General features: G+C 40.8%; 1 protein-coding gene and 1 non-coding gene across 2 annotated transcripts in view; both read right to left on the reverse strand.

The window, feature by feature from the left end:
* The window catches only part of DDHD1 (DDHD domain containing 1), an 82,789-nt gene extending 66,427 nt beyond the window's left edge, over window positions 1–16,362 (reverse strand). The window contains 1 exon segment of the mRNA XM_028505956.2: window positions 15,350–16,362. Within this exon segment, the coding sequence (XP_028361757.1) occupies window positions 15,350–16,187 (838 nt within the window). The 5' untranslated portion in view covers window positions 16,188–16,362.
* A 1,323-nt stretch (window positions 16,363–17,685) lies between these two features.
* LOC114493592 lies at window positions 17,686–17,793 on the reverse strand. The gene has a single exon (XR_003684226.1). It is a non-coding gene; the product is annotated as a U6 spliceosomal RNA (small nuclear RNA).
* Window positions 17,794–18,863: the final 1,070 nt, after the last annotated feature.

Here is an 18,863-nt window from a genome sequence, read left to right on the forward strand (position 1 = left end):
CTGTCTCTCCCCCCCCCCCTAAAAATAAATAAATAAAATCTTAAAACAAACAAACAACAAAACTTAAAAAAAAAGGCAGTAAATTAGAAAATACATATCAAAATGTCATCTTTCTTTTGAATACTTGAACACTTACTTGCTTATTCACTAGAAAGGAACTATAATCTGGAAGAATAATGTAAAACAAAAATAAATCATTACCTTAAACACCATTTAGCCTGTCTACAATGTTATAATTGCAAAATTGAGTTAGTAGTTAGCAATCACACAAAATTCTATCTCATCACCTAAACAAATATATATATATACCTCATATGATCGATCATATTTGCAAGTAACAATTACACCAAGAATACTAAATTATGTTTAGGCAATAATATCTACCACTCACAAAGTTTAAACCAATTTCATAGAGGTCAGAAACTCTGGACAATGTAATTATACCCTAAATATTGTTTGCTTCTTCTCTTTCAAGAGCCAAGGCCACAGAGTTTTAAAATTTGCATCTGTTTTTTAGTTCTTTGTTAGTGTAACTATGAAGTTGCATAAGTGGCTTATAGTCCTTGCATTAGTTTGCTAGGGCTGCCATAAGAAACACCACATTCTGGATGGTTCAAAGAAGGGAAACTTATTTTCTCATAGTTCTAGAGGCTAGCAGTCCAAGAACATGGTGTTGGCAAGTTTGGTTTCTTATGAGGACTCTCTCCTTGGGGTGCAGATGACCACATTCTCACTATGGCCTCACTGTGTCCCCTTTCTCTGTGCATGTGCATCCCTGGTATCTCTTTGTGTGTCCAAATTTCCTCTTCTTCTAAGGCCAATAGTCAGATTGAATTAGGGTCTACCCAATGGCCTCATTTAAATTTAATCATCTGTTTAAAGGCCCTATCTCCAAATACAGTCACAGTCTAAGTTAGTGGCAGTAAGGGCTTTAACAGAGTAGTTTGCTGAAGGGACACAGCCGATAAGTCCTCAAAAGTCTTTATTACATAATCCTTTCAGGCATTCACATTACATTTTAATCCTTTCTTAAATTTTAATTCACAGAAAGCAGATTTTAGATGTTGGTAGCAACCTCTATGTTTCAAAATAAAAAATATGCTTTAAATTACAAGCCCTTTGTCCTTACCCTTGGGAGTGTAATATTTTGGTGGTTCTAGGCAATGTAGAATTTTACAAGGTTAGGGAAAAAGTTCTCTCTAGGTACTTGGCTAGTCAAAAATGTAGCATATAACCAGCGTAGATATGAGAGAAAAACCTGTGCCAAAAATGGAGTATATAACGTTAAAACAGACTTTTGAATTTTTAATGTTAACTTTCACTTAGTGGAGATAATAACTGCAATATTGACTATGGCCATTCTATTAGATTAAAATAAAAAAACCCTGAATTAGTTGGAACTTTTAGAATCAGCAGAATGTCATCCAAACCTACCTTATCTTATCCTATCTTCTCATTCTAGAATCAATAGAGTATCATTCAGATAGATCTATCTTATCTTCTTGCAGCTTCTCATTCTATACTCTACGTATTTTCTATGGTTTTAACCTGCGGTTCTCAAATTTATCTGATTGTCAGAATCATTTGAATTAAGTAAAAGATGGAATTTTCAAATTCCTTGCTCTACACTTAGAGTCTCTGGAGACAGGGTTCAGAAATGTGTACTTTTAAAGAAGTTCACCAGGTTGCTGTTGGAAAGCAAATGTCCAGAAGTGACTACTCAGTTTAAATCAATAATCTCCAAAAATGTTTTGAGTACATTCTCATATATATATTTTTATAAATTATGCATATGTATTACTGTTCTAAAATGTTTTATACCTCATACAGAAATACAGAAATAAAACTTCTGAAAGGATGAGATACAAGGTAAATATAAATTTAAACATTTTCACTGTAACAACTACAATAAAGCATTTGCATAACCCATTTTACAGTCCACTGGTTTAAATTATGAAGATTTTTGCATCTTTAATTTCAGTGCTGTTTTCTTCTGAGCTCCATGCCTATACCTGCAAATACCCACCCGCTGCTTCTATAGCTGGATATGCAATAGGTACTTTAAATGAAGTTATATCAAAATAAATTATTATTTAGCATCCCTCAGTCATCCTAACGTGAACCTGAGGGGGAAACCACCACAATCCACTCAAGTTAAAACACTAGAGACAACCTGGACTACCCTTCCACTTACTCATACTGTACCAATAGTGTACATATTCTACTTCCTTGACATCTACCTCCACCTTTCCAATAACCATGGCCCTAGACCCCCAACTGTTTCTCACTTGCAATACTGCAAGTCTCCCTGATTATGATATCACTTTTTAGCTTTCCATTTACATTCCACATTGTTGCCAGAATGATAACCCTAAAATATAATCTGATCAATTTCCCATTTTATACTTTCCAATTATTTCACTTTCATAGGATAAAATTTAAATTTTCAGTATGGAAGCCCCACCCTGATCTAGACTACCCTTTTCTACTATTTTCCCAATGCTCCTGCCAAACAGACTTTCTGGAGTCCTCTGAATGCATGCACCCTCCTTCTTGACTCCAACCTTTTAGACATGCCACTCTCTCTGGCAATAACGCCCTTCCTTAATACCCAAATCAAGCATAAATTTCTCCGGGAAGCTTTTTGTAAACTCAAGGTAGTACTCCCTTCTTTTACCTAGTAGACACTACAGAGATATTTACGGATTAAGAGTAATAAGAGGAACGGGAGAAATAGGAGAAAAAAATTGTATAGTTCAAATTCAGAATGCTAACAAGCATAACGCAAAAACTTGAAGACATGCAAAAAGAAGCCTGAGGAAAACATTTTTTCTAAGACTAAAGTCACAAAAAACTAATTTGAGGAGTATATTTAGAAAATCAACTAGAAGGAATAGGTAGCAATGTAGGCAATTCTTACACAGAATTAATTACTAATAGAATTATTAGTTATATATCAATTACATAAAATTATTAATTATAAAATAATCCAGGGTATTAAATACTATTGACACATAATCTTCATATCTGCTCAGGTGGCATAAGCTGTGAGTTCATACATGGTACACAGGAGAAAGGAAGTTGGTTAAAGGCTCAGAAGGCATAGACTCTAGTTCCAGTACCATCCCTTAACCTCGCTGGGCCTCAGTTTATCATCTGTAATATGAGGATAGTCTATCTCACTGCAGGGTATAATAGGAATTAAAAAATAATGTATATGAAAGCACTTTGTAAACTATAAAATCCTATTCCAAATTATGGTATTATTCTAATCCACATAGTACCTTTTCAAGTTTCTAAAACTACATGCAGTGGTTAAATCTGACCATTATCAAAACTAAAACTAGCCTTCCCCATCTATTTGGCGTAACTAAGCTCCCTTCCCCCTTAACATTTCTTCCAAAATTAAAATTTCACACTTGGACAACAGGAGAAGCAGGCTCAGAATATAAAATCCTAAATATGAGCTAAGACCTGCAGATGAGCTCACTATAGACACACTATGACCAGCAGGTTAATCCTGATTTACTTCCTGGTGGTAAAAGGTGGGTGCTTTGATATGAAAATGAGGGATCCTTAAGAATCTGTTTTTTACAATGAGTTGTAAGAAATAATGAGAAAAAGAGAGGTGAAGATTAGGAAGCATGAGAAATTAAATGCAGCAATTGGTTTGGTAGGCTGCAGGTATTATGCCAACAGAGGCAGCAGCAAAGAGTTCTGTGGTGCAAATTTAACAACAGCTTCTATCCTACCATCCATCAAAGCAGCTGCAGATACGCCCCAATTCTACTGTGTGGCAAAACAGCCATTGATCAACATTAGCTCTATAAAGGTATTATCACTGTCCATTTCACCATTCCTAGGCAGGAATGCTGTAGAATATGAGAGTACTGGGTTGTGTTTAACAGAGAGAAACAAAGACAAGACCACCAAGAATGGAGAAAGTAAATTAGTTTGCTATATGGGTTGGACAAACTTCTACTTCTAGCCATGATGGACTAACACATACTGGATTTACTGTCCCACCTTAAACAACTAGAAAAATCAGGTAAAATATACAGGCAGAAAAGGACAGTGAATGCTGAGAGAATGACTATAGTTGACCAAGCTTAATGTTTAGAGTTTCCAGGCTGCAGTGCAGGAAGAGTAACCCAAACAGAGTCTAGCAGTTTTGATTAGATGTGAACTGGCTCAGAGTTCAGGGACGTCAAGGGAGCTAGAACCTGTGGGGCGAAATACTGCAAAATAGAAGGCTCTACAGAAAGAGTGCTGAGAGATCTCTGGAGGAATACCCTTGAGTCTTTGTTTGAATACTTACTTATATATACATTAAAGAAAACTACGTAAGGGCAGGAAAAATGACTATAGAAAGGAGTAGGTGAAACAATCTCCAGATTGTTGAGCTCCAGAGCTCATAAAAGGCTGGGAATAGTTCAACTTTCAATAAGCCAAAGTAAAAAAGACTTAATCTGGGACTTCCAGTCAAGATGGTGGCACAGACAGACATGGCTTGCCTCTTTGCACAACCATACATAAATTACAACTAAAGAGAACCACCATCGCTCAGAACCAACAGAAATTGAGTTGAAGTCTGATAACTATAGAATTAAAGAAACCACATCCATGTAGACAGGTAGGAGGGCGCAGATGCAGAATGGGCTAGTCCCACATGCATGTGTAGTGGATAGGATTTGGGAAGAGTATCTCAGGAGCAAGCAGTCCTAGCCCCACACCAAGTCCCCACAACCCAGGATTCCAGTGCCAGGAAAATAAGTCCTCACAACTTCTGGCTGCAAAAACCAGTGGGGACTGAGGTGCTGGAAGAAACTTCTGGAACCCCAAGCAGTTCCTCTTAAAGAACCCACACATGGACTCACCTACTCAGACTCACTATGTCTGGGCTCTGGCAATGGGGTGGCAGCTTGCAGGGCACCAGTGGCGTGCAGGAAGAGGCAAAGGTGTCTGGCATCATGGTGAGCAGAAGCCACTGGCCCCTTTCTAAACCCTTCCCACACATTGCAGACCGGTGCCATAAGATTCCATCAACCTGGCTAACACTGTTTGACCTGTCTTGTAGATCCCTAGAGACTCCACCACCCAACTTACAGGCCCACCCACTCTTCTTTTCCACATGAATGAGTCTTGGCTCATGCTTCACAACCTCCTAAGTCCTCTGAAACAAGTAGCAGCTGGCCTCAGTGAGCCCTAGGTCCAGAACTAGCAGCATAGATTCACCGCTTAGCTTTGCCAGGACATCTCTAAGCCCACTAAGCCCACCACAAGTAGCAGCCATCTGCCCTGGCTGGTGTAACTCAGTGGATTGAGTGTGGACCTGATAAACCAAAAGGACACTGATTTGATTCCCAGTCAGGGCACATGCCTGGGTTGCAGGCCAGGTCTCCAGTAGGGTGTGTGTGCAAGAGGCAACCACACATTGATGTTTCTCTCCCTCTCTTTCTCCTTCTATCTCTCTAAAAATTGATTAATTAAAAAAAAAGTAGCAGCCATCAGATTGCTTTATAACTCAGGCAGGGAGGGTGACCCCCAGGGGAAAAGCACAGGTGGTAGGGGCTGCTCATGGCCTAAACCACCTGGGAAATCCCAGGGGCCGGCGCACCCAGTGGACAGCCACCGACTACGGACAATGTCAGACCACCACCTTGCCCCTACATAGCTGATCTGCCACAGAGGGTGGAGGTTGGTTGTCAGTGGTCACAGCCAATCCTTGCAGCTGACTGGCTTGGATAAATCCCTCCCCTTGACCTGCCAACAGCAATCAAGGCTCAACTACAAGAGAAGGGTATACTCAGTCCACATGGAGGGTGCACCTTGACTACCCAGCTTGAGTGATAGGGGTGGCTGTGCCACTGGATCCTACAGGACACCTACTACATTAGGCCATGTCACCAAGACATGGAGTCAAAGCTGCTCTACCTAATACATAGAAACAAACACAAAGAAGCTGTCAAAATGAGGAGACAAAGAAACATGGCCCAAATGAAAGAATAGATCAAAACTCCAGAAAAAAAGCTAACATAATGGAGATAAGCAAGCCATCAGAGGCAGAGTTCAAAACACTGGTTATAAGGATGCTCAAGGAACTTAGTGAGGACCTCAGTAGCACAAAAAAGATCCAGTCAGAAGTGAAGGGTACACTAATTGAAATAAATAACAATTTATAGGAAAACAACAGTAGGGTGGATGAAGATGAGAATCAAATCAATGATTTGGAACATAAGGAAGCAAAAAACAACCAATCAGAACGACAAGAAGAGAATCCAAAAAAAAAAAATGAGGGTAGTGTAAGCAACCTCTGTAACAACTTCAAGCATTCCAACATTCACTTCATAGGGGTGCCAGAAGGAGAAGAAAAAGAGCAAGAAATTGGAAATCTATTTGAAAAAATAATGAAAGAAATCTTCTCTAATTTGGTGAAGGAAATAGACATGTAAGTCCAGGAAGCAGAGAGTCCCAAACAGGTTGGACACAAAGACCCCAAGCCACATTGTAATTAAAATGCCAAAGGTTAAACATAAAGAGATGGGAAGGGTGGGTGTGGGAGAATGGGTGAGAGGTGAGGGGATTAGGAAGTACAAATAGGTGGTTAAAGAATAGTCATGGGAATGTAAATAACAGTATAGGAAATGGAGTAGCCAAAGAACTTACATGCATGACCCATGGACATGAACAAGGGTGGGGGGGTTGCCTGAGGGAGAGGGGTTGCTGGGTGGGAGGGGGGAGTAAGGTGGAAAAATCAGGACAACTGTAATAGCATAATCAATAAAATATAATTTAAAAAAAGAAGACCTAATCCATGGAGCACTGAGCAATTCCTCAGAAAGGTACTGTCCTGGCTGTAGGGATAAATTATCCCAAAACCAAAGGCTGCATTTGACCACCCTCATAAAGCTCAAAGAAAGCCTTGATAGGATCAAACTAATGTGAAGTAACTTAACTGTGGACTACAACAAAGCCCAACAATATTAAAGGAATGCTACACAATCCTGCACACAACAGAAAATTTACAATGGCATCAAAAAAATGAACAATATTCACCCTCACTGGTGTGGCTGAGTGGATTGAGAACAGGTCTGTGAAGAAAAGGGTCACTGGTTCAATTCCCAGTCAGGACACATGCCTAGGTCGTGGGCCAGGTCCCCAGTAGGGGGCACGTGAGAAGCAACCACACATTGATGTTTCTCTCCCTCTCTTTCCCCCTCTCTCTAAAAATAAATAAATACAATTTAAAAATTAAAAATATTCAAAGGTAATAATAGAAATAAAAGAAAATCATAACACATACTCAGTCTAAAAGAAGGCAAGAAAAGAAGGAAAAAGAAACAGAGAATGGGATAAATAGAAAACAAGCAAGATGGTCAATTTAAACTCAAACAGCATTAATTACATTAAATGTAAATGGCCTAAAACACCAAATACAAGGCAGAGATGGTCAAAATGGATTTTAAAAAGCAACAACAGATAGGTAAAGGCATATACAGGTCTAAAAGTAAAGGGCAGGAAAAGCTACATCATAAAATACTAGTATCTAAAGGATGTTGGGAGCAGCCAAATTAGTTTCAAAGTAGACCTCAATATAAGAAATAGACTACACATAAAGGGCGCCATTTCAAAATAATAAATACATTATTTCATCAGAAAGATATACAATTGTAAATATGTATGTGCCTAATAACAGAGCTTCAAAATACATAAAACAAAACCCAAGAGAATTAAAAGAATAAATAAATAAATATATAATTATGATCAGAGGGACTTCGTCCTTCTCAATAATTGCTAGAATGAGTTTACAGGAAATCAGTAAGGATATGAAAGTTTTAAATTGAAAGGACAGAGCTGAAATAGGTAGGTAAAAGCAAAACAGAAATGAAATAAAGATACCAATTTTTGAGTTGACAGCTAGTTCCTCTAAAACCCCTTCAAATTTAACCATGGACTAGCTGAACTGGTAATTCTCTGAGTGTAAGTGGAAACAACTCAAGATGAAGGTGCTTTGAGCCATTTAGACTGGAGAAATTAATGAACTAAGTTTTTTTTAAAGATTTTATTTATTTATTAGAGAGAGGGAAAAGGAGTGAGAGAGAGAGAGAAACATCCATCTATTGGTTGCCTCTCACACCACCCCAACTAGGGACCTGGCCTGTAACCCAGGCATGTGCCCTGACTGGGAATCGAACCTGAAACCTTCAAGTCTGCAGGCCAGCACTGAATCCACTGAGTCACACCAGCCAGGGCTGAATTGTTTTTAATGTGAGATCTATGAAACCCTGAAATCAGAATACTTGGGATACCTAGTAAAGAGGAAGATTCTCAGGTTCTAGGATCAGATCTATTGAATGTAATATCCCAAGAGGATCTGAGAATCTACATTCTTAACCATCTTGCACTTGACTGTTAAGCTCAATAAAATCTGCCAACTACTGATCTAACATAGGATGCCATCCTACAGGCAAGGGAACCCAGGAGAGACAATTCAGAGGCTGAAGAGTATTCCACTGTCCTCACCTCACCTGGAAAGGTCTTCATTTTGTTCAACCTCAGAGTGGAACAAAATGTGGTATTTTGTGATTCCCAGAACTCTCAGGGGGTAAGATTAAACAGGTTTAAGTATATACACACACACATAAAGGGAGAGGAGAAGGGAAAGAAAGAGGAAAGGCGGGGAGGTGAGGTAGGAGGAATATGTGTCTGTATATGGTGTTATGTGTATGTATGTCATCGAATTTAGGCTAAAGTAACTTTGGTAGAGCCATAGCTTCCTACTCTTCTTTTTCACAAATAAAACTGGTCAACCACACACTTTAATTTTTAGAAGACAGGCTTTTAGTCTAAGAGCCAATATATCAGCCTGGCTTAAATAAAATAGCTAACACTTATGGAACTAGGTACCATACTAAGTGCTCTACATAAATGTATTCCAATGAAACAGTCATAACAACCCCATAAAGCAGGAATTACCCATGTACGAAAGAAAAAGTGGGCCACAGAGAGATTATAACTTACCCAAAGTCATATGACTATGGTAAATCAAGGATTCAGACTAAGGGATTGGACAACAAAGATCTACTCTCTGAACCCGCTTGGCTTTTATTGCCAATACTGGATAAGGAATCACTGCTTCAAATCCCTGGACTAAAGGCAGACTGATTTTTGAAGTTCAGTGTTGCACCAGGTGCCAGAACCCAAGTGTCATCCCTACCTCTGCTGGTTCAACTGCAGGTCAATTAAGAAAAACCTCTCCAAGTTTTCACACCAAGGTCTCCACTATAAGGGGAATTATGGGTCATTTCTGACTTGCCAACATGGCAGAAAGCCAAGAACACTACTGGCTCTGCCTCCACTGAAAAATGAGTAGTGTTATAGAAAGCTGTAAAGTGCCCTATCATACCAAAAGTCCTGGTAGCTGGTTAGAGATGCTATAAATGAGATTTGGGGATGAAGTCAGTACCTCCCCACACATGGTGACAGGATCTGCATACCAATAAAAGTGGATGTTTGAGAATTTAGAATGCTTTTATGGGAAAAACTATTCCTTCCCCACAGACACTAGATTTTTAAGAATGATTGGTGTACTCTTCTGGGTCCAAGCCAGGAAGAATCAAGAAAGCACAGCTCTTTCTGAGGCCTGAAAGACTAGGCAAAAATGTCACAGTTTCTCACAAAAGCAGTCAACAGTTGTAGGGGTTCTAGGACTATGCCTAATTAAGAGTGGATTACCAAGAGTGAAAGCCAAAAAAAAAATGCTAAGTCAGTAAAGAGACAACAAATTGAAATACGAAAGTTGAAAGCTAAGAACATAAAGTGGGTTATAAATTTGAAAGGATATAAGAGACACACAAATGGAGAAGTTATATAAAGCTGTTATATAGATATTACTGTTTATCATGGGATGTTTCAAGATCTTGAAATATTTTAGCTCATTTATTACAACAATCCTCAAATATTATTATCCATTATTTTACAAAAGAAGAAACTGTGGCACAAAGAATTTAAGTTGCCCAAAGTTATGCACATAGTACACAGCAGAGCTGGAATTTGGGCCCAGACAGTCTACCTTCAGTGGTTATTTACATTCATAAACATTACACAATGCTACCTCTCTAGAACAACCAGTAAAAACTGAAATGGGGGTGGCAGAGATGAAACTGATTAACTGAGGCAGGGTAAGAGCTGATCTGAAAACAAAGGCAAACCAAGTCCACCCTTATGTGTTACCTACCATACACTCTGAAGGATTTTACATCTGTCTGTTGCCCGACAGATTCTTTGGATTGCCTGACAGAAGAATCCTGTTAGGCAATCAGAATTCCAAACAACCCAATCCAGTAAAAGAGGAAAGAAAAGAGGGGGGAACAAATGGAGGAAAGAAAGCCATACTAAATTCTTTGAACATTTATATATAGCATGATGTGCATGACACAAATACTACATCTGAGCCACACACAAACAAGTAACTGACACCAGATGAGTTTTTAAGCTAATAAATAAACACTGCAAAGAGAAAGTGAAGTCCTGAAAGCCTTGGTCAGGTGTGCCAAGTCCTGTGCTCCATACATGTCACTAACTAGTCATTCATATCCTTGGGCTATTTCAGTAGGTCAATGAAAAATGCTACCTAAAGCAGGCTTGATGTAGAATGGGGTTCTCAGAAGACTACACCAGGCTTCCACAAACCTAAGCAGCTAGGATTTTAGTGCCATTCAAAGCTGCTTTCTAGTCTGGGATAGTGGGAGATAATAAGGTTACAAAGAGTAAGAGATAAAAGTCTCTTAACACTTTTTCAGTAAGCATGTCAATAACTGGTTGCTATTCCCTACAGTTCTGCTTTACTGGAGGCAGAAACTGATCAGGAAAGAGTGTCTTCTTCAAGCTTGAACTCCATTACTTTCCCATGATGTCCTGTGCCTCATAAAAGGTTATTAATCATTAAGGTTATTAACCCTAGAATGAAAAAGACCTAAGAGATGATTTCCACTATGCCAAGCATCACATAATTTGTGTACTTACAGGAAAAAAAAACCCCTAATTTTTATACCTCATTTTTATTGGGAATAATTTTCTCTTCAATATACAGGGTGGGGCAAAAGTAGGTTTACAGTTGTTCATATGGAAAAAATACAAGAATAAACTCACAACTGTAAACCTACTTTTGCCCTACCCTGTATTGTGAATATTAGTTAATTTTGTTTTTTAGTTTTTCTTTTGCATCTATTTAGTGGCCGTATAATTTTTCTTATTTAGTGGGGTAAATTATATTGATTGGTTTATAAATGTTAATAGCTTTGTATTATTGTTATAAATTAGCTTGGCTGAGATCTGTGCTTTATACATATCATAGCAGTTGATCTGCTAGTATTTTGATTTGATTTTGCCAAATTTTTATATCTACGATAATGAGAGATATTGACTTTAAACTTTTACTTTCTTGTAGTTATTTTTTGTATTAGTTAATTTTTAAAGTGTCTGAAACTGCCCTGGCCAATGTGATTCAGTTGACTGGGCATCATTCCACAAACTGAAAGGTTGCAGGTTCAATTAAGGGCACATGCCTGGGCTGTGGGTTGGGTCCCTGGTAGGGGTGCATGCAGGAGGCAACTGATTGATGTTTCTCTCTCACATGGATGATTCTCTCCCTCTCTTTCTCCCTGCCTTCCCCTCTCTCTAGAATCAATAAAAAAGGAAGGAAGGAAGGAAGGAAGGAAGGGGGGAGGGAGGGAGGGAGGGAACTGGAACTTAAAATGGCTTAGAATCATAATAATGCATGAGGCCTTATAAATACACCAGAAAAGGGAAGGGAAGAAAGCTTCTAGGTAATGACTGCTTCTGGAAACTACATATTTGGTCAATTAAATAACTTTATAAACTTAGTCAATGAGTGGATATTATATATTCTTTAGTGCACAATGCACATATGACTATCCAAATTGCTATACACTATTCTAAACTCTTCAAATATCTCTATAATATTCCATATGCTTTCCCATAGCTATTAGTAAAATGCTTTGGCCACTTTCTTGCTAATATTTTTATAGTGTTTTGCCTGTGATAAGGTACAATTTTGCACTGGTCAGCCTTATTAACTTTCATGTACAAATAAGGTATAGTTTTCTGAGATCCATATTCTAAGCACTTTATATCTAATTCTCAAAACAAGCCTATGAGATAGCTACAAGCAGCTTAGGAAGAACAGAGGGAGCAAGGGAGTTCACTTAGGCATTACTCAGCAGTGATCAGTTTTTATCTAAAATGTCCACATGCAGTCAGAAAAGTATCTGAAGAGACAATGAAACAAACACAAAATTTCCCATAATACTTTTTCATATATAATACTTGCTTCCCAACTATAAAGATGAATTCTGTACCCCTTCTGATTCAAGCACTCCAAATTGTTTCAAATATTATCTGCTAGTAAGAGTTCAAAATGAAGAGTAAATATAAATTTAAATCAACAACTTTCTTTTACACTAGACATAGATAATTTGTTGGCCTTGACACCCAGATGCACTGGGCTCCATTAAGTCACAAAAGTTTAAATGGCCACTAGAATGCTTCCACCATTCTCTGTAGGAACTTGTTGGACTTTTTAAAAAAACATTTCACTACCACTATTCGGAAGTTTCCAGAAGGTTTAAAAAAAAAATGGGACCGAGGTCAAAAGCTGCCAAATATCCTGAGTCCTTCCATTTCAAGAAAGGCTAAAGAGACCATACTGGGAATGAACCTTCCTGAGAGGGTATGAAAACATAATACATAGAGACTTGAAGAACCAGTTAGATCAAAGCTGTATGGGATTTTGTGACAAGTGGGAAATTATGGACCAAAAGCACTATTGTATTTTCACTGTAGCTCCTATGAAGATCTGGGAAACCCATGGGATTTTATTGTGCAGAAAGCTATTTAAAAAATGCTAAAATGATTTCAAAATAGGTGTTGCTATTCAAGAAGACCAAGTTTCCTTTTAGGTTAACTTTTGTAGGTCTTCATTGTTTCTCACTTGATTTATAATATTAGCATTCTAAGATATCCTCCACCTCTCCAATTCAACCTTTGTATTGTCACTGATCGCTTAAATAACAGAGAACCTTCAACTGTTTGCAATTCCCCTTTACTCACAGGATAAAGTCTAGACTCCTCAGCACTGGGTCCACCCTTTTCTTTTTCTTGCTACTCTTCCAATGTGCCATTCACAGGCAGGTGCTCCTTTCATAAGCTCCTCCTGTTCCTGACCTAACACCTCTGTCTCTGTGGTGGTCAAATCCTAAGTCTACCCTGTGCAGCCCTATTTTTCTTAAACGCCATGCAGTTTTATGCTTTGTGTCCTTGCATATGTTACCCCATGTGGCTGGAATTACTTTCCCTCCATCTCCCCATTTCTTCTGCCTGATTAAAGCAACCCTTTAGGACTTGGTATTACATTATGCAGGAAGCTTTTCCTACACCCTCACCCTTCAGTGGATCAGGTGCTCTTTGGACACTGACTGCACTAGACTATGAACTGCTTTACCACTTTCTAGCTACATGACTTTGGGAAAGTTAATTTCAATAAGCCTGCTTCTTTAGATATAGAATGTTAGCATTAACTTGATATTAATATAAAAAAGAATGTGAAAGATTTTGTAAATAGTAAAGCATTATGTAAGCATTAACAACTTTATCATTAGCCAAAAAACACACAGTATTCTAGATGAATATAGTTCTGTTGACCTAAGGGTAAGATTCAATTCTCCATTTTGGAAAGGATGCTTGGAATTTTATCCAACTTTCTGGGTCCACTAAATCCTTGTACTTCTACCTTCAAAGGAAAAATACCTATAATCATGTCTTGGTCATCTGAAGAAAAGACTAAATAGGAAGCTCCTGAAGGGTAAAGACTGTCCTTGTTTCCACTTTTCAGAATACCTTCCCAAGAGTACTGGGTTATGCACTGTACAGTGAAATGAAAGAGCTGAATGAAACCGAGTGAATACAGCACACCTTGTCCTTAGTAAGCTTACAGTCAAAAGGAGTGAGTGATGTGACAGATCCCATTATGAATCTGGCCATGTGAAATGGGTAAATACCTTCAATGTCATCTTCAAGTGTAGCAAGAAATTAAATGTCCTGCTATGCTTACTTTATTTGGGGATTTGATACGTGTTTTAATTGCTATTTCAGTGACTCATGCTTAACATATGAATGTTCATATTATCTCAATCACTTATGCAATTCAATATCTACTTATTGAATATTTACTGCACTAAGCCCTGTAAGAGTACAATAAGGTGATGGGACTCTGCCCATAAAATGCTAAATATAGAAAGAAAGTTAGTCATCAATATATATAATTAATACAAAGCTGAATGTTGTATGTGTGGAGAACCTAAGCTAGTGACAATCAATGAAGACATGTGAGTTAGTGCACTGGACACTAAAAATTAAAACTGCATATTACAAATTACTGGTGGCTGATAGCTTTTTCTGTCATACACCATCTACGTATTTTGCTACATGCAATGGCAGTTGATAGCCTTCCTCCTTAATATAATTATATACCTAACTGTGCTGTCGTCTAATGAATAGGGGCCCACTGTTAACATGTATCACCTGTATGTGCCAAACAGTTTCAAGCCTTTTAGGGTATCATCTCACTCAATCTCCACAACAATCCTATGAGGTAGATATACGTATTTTACAGATGAGGAAATCAGGGCACAGGCCTTGTAATTTTTCAAAGTCAAGAGACAAAAATAAAAATAGGTAAACAAGGGCCTAGGAGAAAAATGAGTATTCCACAGAGTGGGCGGGTGCACTTGCCAGAACTCCTTTACACCTCTCCCGAACGCACCCGTAGGGAACAATCTCTTTTCCTCTCCCGCCAGGGATTATTTTTTTCCCCCTGGTCTGTAACTAAACTGTTGATTCTCGAGCAGATACTCTCAAACATTCCCACTCCAGAGGACAGGCTACTATTTAAATCATAGGCGGTTCAGGGTAAACGAGACCGAATCAGATACCCGGTGCACAAAGCTCAGGTAGAATCACGAGAAATTAAACCTTTTGGGCAGGGCATCCTTTCCTGGGTAGTCTCCAGCGGATGGCAGCAGCACCGGCTCACCAAGGTGCTACCCCGGAGGTTTCCTCTCCACATGACCCCAGGCAGCTTGAATTTTGTAATCCGCTCGTTTACCCTTCACCTGCCGGCGCCGTCTACAGAATCTCCTAACTGCTCGGACCACACACCAGGCCTCACGCGCCTCCCTTTCCGCGGAGATCAAGTCCCAAACCCACCGGAGTGCGTGTCGGCCCCTACAGAGGTAGCCCGTCCCGCTCTCTCCCCCTGCCGGCTACTCACGGTTCCAGTACACCGGGTAGCATTCTCCTTGGGTCACGTCCACCTCGTAGAGGCCGCCGCGCACACACACCCGCTCGATGTTCACCAGCTGCTCCATCTCAGGCTCGTGCCTCGCGCTGCGCGGGCAGAAGCCACAGACGCGGTCCTCCCGGTCGTCCTCCGCAAAACTGGAGGCCAGGCCCGTGGAGGAGGACGGGCCACACACATGGTCACGGTCGGGGTCCTCGTCCTGGGGTCGGCCGCCCGTGGCTTTCAGCAGGGTCCGGAAGGCGAGCTCGATGCGGAGCGAGTCGTAGCCGATGAAGGGCTTCCAGGTCTTCTTGTCCTCCTTGTAGAACCAGCGCACCTCCTCCGGGCCCAGCTCCGTCACCACCTCGTAGCGGTGCCTGGCGGCTGCACCGCCGGGCCGGGGTCGCTTCCTTTCCCCTGGACCCCCTCCGGCCGCCCCGCCGCCCCCCGAATTCGACGGCACCAGCGGCGACTGCTGCAGGGACAAGGAGCTGCCGCGGCCGCCGCTCTCGCCCTCACTGTAGTAGCGCAGCGAGGAGCCGGACTCCGCGGAGCTGAAGTCATAGTTCTCGTCACTGAGGCAAGGGTCCAGCGCTAGGTGGTGGTTGGAATCCTCCGCGCCCGGCGCCAAGTGCAGCCCGGGTTCCCCGCGCAGCAGGGCCAGGGGCACTTCGCCGTCGCCCGGGTCCCCGCTAGGCAGGTGGTCAAAGCAGCAGACGCTACCTCGGAACGCTGGGTCTGCCTCCGAGCCCAGCTCCCAGGCGGCGCCACCGCTGCCCCGGCCGTTATGCTCGAGGCTCCGCGGGGACCCGAGGCCCGAGTGATTCATGCTGTGGAGACGCTGCCGGCTGCTCGGCCCCTCGCCAAGCCGTGGTCCCCACCGCTTCCGCCACGCATTTAACGCCGCCGTCCTTTCAGCCGGGACTTCTTAATCTTTCAAATCCCGACCCGGGCTGCGGTGGCATCAGCGGTGGCTCCGCCTCCCACGAGGGCCGCCGCTGCGGCCGCGTTCCGCCGTCCGCCTCATTGTCACGCAGCCTGACGTAGGCGTTGCTCGCCCCCGGCCCCGCCCCGCCCATCGCGTGCGCCGCCCGGAAGCCCGGCCTTCCTCGCCGCCGCGGGCGAGTCGTACCCTTTGCTGGCAGCTGGTTGGAGTCCTGTCTTGGCGCGCGGCCGCTCCTCCAATTTCTCAAATTTCTTCTGATTCCTTTCTCTGCTCTATGCACCGCTGCCTCGGCCCCGCCCTCCTGAGGGTCAGAACCCAGATACAAAGAGGCCTACACCGATTTTTGTAATCTGGTTCAGCAGAACAAAGTTTCAATTAAGATACAGATCGAGAGGGCTCTGGTTGTTGGATTCTCCTGACCTTGGTTTTGTAACCTTAGACCCGCCTGCGGCCCCAGCTGGACCTTCTCAGTCACCTGCTTCTGGTCATTCCAGAATTGTCAGCCAACATGAGGGCACTCCAGCCCACGCCTCATGCCTACCAATTCCTATGGTCGGCGTCACCACTCCCACTCAGAAACCCAAGTCCAAACCTCCCTTCATAAGCCACCTCATATTATTGCTTATCTTTTGATATTTATTTCCTGTTTTCTCCACCTCATTGTGTAAGGCTATTGATGGTGACAAAGTATGTCTCCACCTGTCCCACACAGTAGGTACACACTTTATTATAATGATGGCAAGTACAGCCAGTTGTGATACAAAGATTATTTGATTAAAAAACAGAAAACAGCTAGGTTCTAGACTTACTTTTGCTAACTAGCCGGAGGCAAATCACTTACCTCCTTGATCTCTGGGGTTCCTCATCTGTAAAATAAAGTCATTAGTGGATTGATTTCTAAAGTCTCTTTTAGCAGTGGAATTCCATGACCTTCAAGATTTCTTCCTGTTCTTTATGTATCTCTGATTCTGTAGCTCATTTTCTGGGGTTCAGGTGAAATGCTGAGGTTCCCCTGTGCAGTTCTTTTATATTGCAAAAAAGTTTTATAACTCTATCGCCCTATGTTGAAAATCCAGAGAAATTCTCCAACCAAGTGTTCTCAATTCAAGATCAGACGATATTCACCTTTTCCTTCTTCCTTTCTAGTGGACTCAGATCCGTAGGACAGTTTTTGTTGCTGGGATCTAACATGTCAGAGATTAAATAGTTATTTAAAGCAGGACAGTCTCATAAAGCTTATACAGTGTCTTTTATACATTCATCTACTGCAGCTTTATTTTTTAATTAATTTAATCTTTATTATATTCTTTTTCCATTACTACTTAGTCCCCTTATACCGCCCTCCCCCACCCCAGCAATCACCACCCTGTTGTCTAAGTTCATGAGTCCTTTTTGCTTTTTAGAATTTGTATGTCATCCTTGTGCAGGGGTCATGCTAATCTTTTCCATATTGTTGAAATTTTAGTGTATGTGCTGCTGAAGTGAGCACTGTACAGTGTCTTTGTGCGAGTTTGAGAAAAAAAGGCATTGTTTCCTGTGGGCGGATACAGAGCTGTGTTCATGGACTGGATTTCTGCCCCAATTTGTGCTCTTGATTAATCTTGTACAGTGAACAACCTGGCCAACTGGACACTACAGCCCTGACTCAAAGCATCTAAGATCAGAGTTCCCATTTACACTACTTTTGGAGTTTTTGCTTATCAATTTCTTCTCTAGTCGTTCTGTTGACAATGTGCAGAATATGAAACTAGGTATGAGCTGTGATCTATTTACTACTGATGAAAGCATTCATTCTAGTGTTTTGATGGTCACCAATATGTTAGGCATCTCTGATAGTTTCTGATACAAAAGAGAATGGGAGAGACTCAGTTCCTTCTTTCAGGATCTTAGAGCTTAGAGGGAGATACAGAAAAGTGAACAGAGACCTTAAAATACAGTGTGAAGAGTACTATCAAGGGGGTTTAAAATAAGGGATATCACAGTGTTTAAAATATCTCTATCCCTTTAGGTTTCCTAATGGAACATAACCTACCTGTGTTGCTATCAGATCAGATTATTTTAGCCAAATTTTAACTATTAAGAACAGTCAATCCCCATCAATGAATATTACCCTCTATTAAAAAAAAAAAGTTACTCCCTGCTCTATGTCGAATGAAGGTTTCCATTGTTTAAATATCATGCTTTTTAGGTTATATTGAGATTATATATATATATATATATATATATATATATATATATATCTCCCAGCAATCACCACCCTGTTGTCTAAGTCCATGAGTCCTTTTTGCTTTTTAAATTTTTTAAAAGATTTTATTTATTTATTTTTAGAGAGGGAAGGGAAGGAGATAGAGAGAAACATCAATGTGCAGTTGCTGGGGGTTATGGCCTGCAACCCAGGCATGTACCCTGGCTGGGAATCAAACCTGTGACACTTTGGTTCACAGCCCATGCTCAATCCACTGAGCTATACCAGCCAGGGCTGCTTTTTAAAATTTAATTAAAAATTTTAAAAGCAAATATTAAAATTTAATTTTAATTTTTAGTATTACTATTTATCCA

This window comes from Phyllostomus discolor, chromosome 1 (assembly GCF_004126475.2).
Source record: "Phyllostomus discolor isolate MPI-MPIP mPhyDis1 chromosome 1, mPhyDis1.pri.v3, whole genome shotgun sequence".
NCBI lineage: Eukaryota > Metazoa > Chordata > Mammalia > Chiroptera > Phyllostomidae > Phyllostomus > Phyllostomus discolor.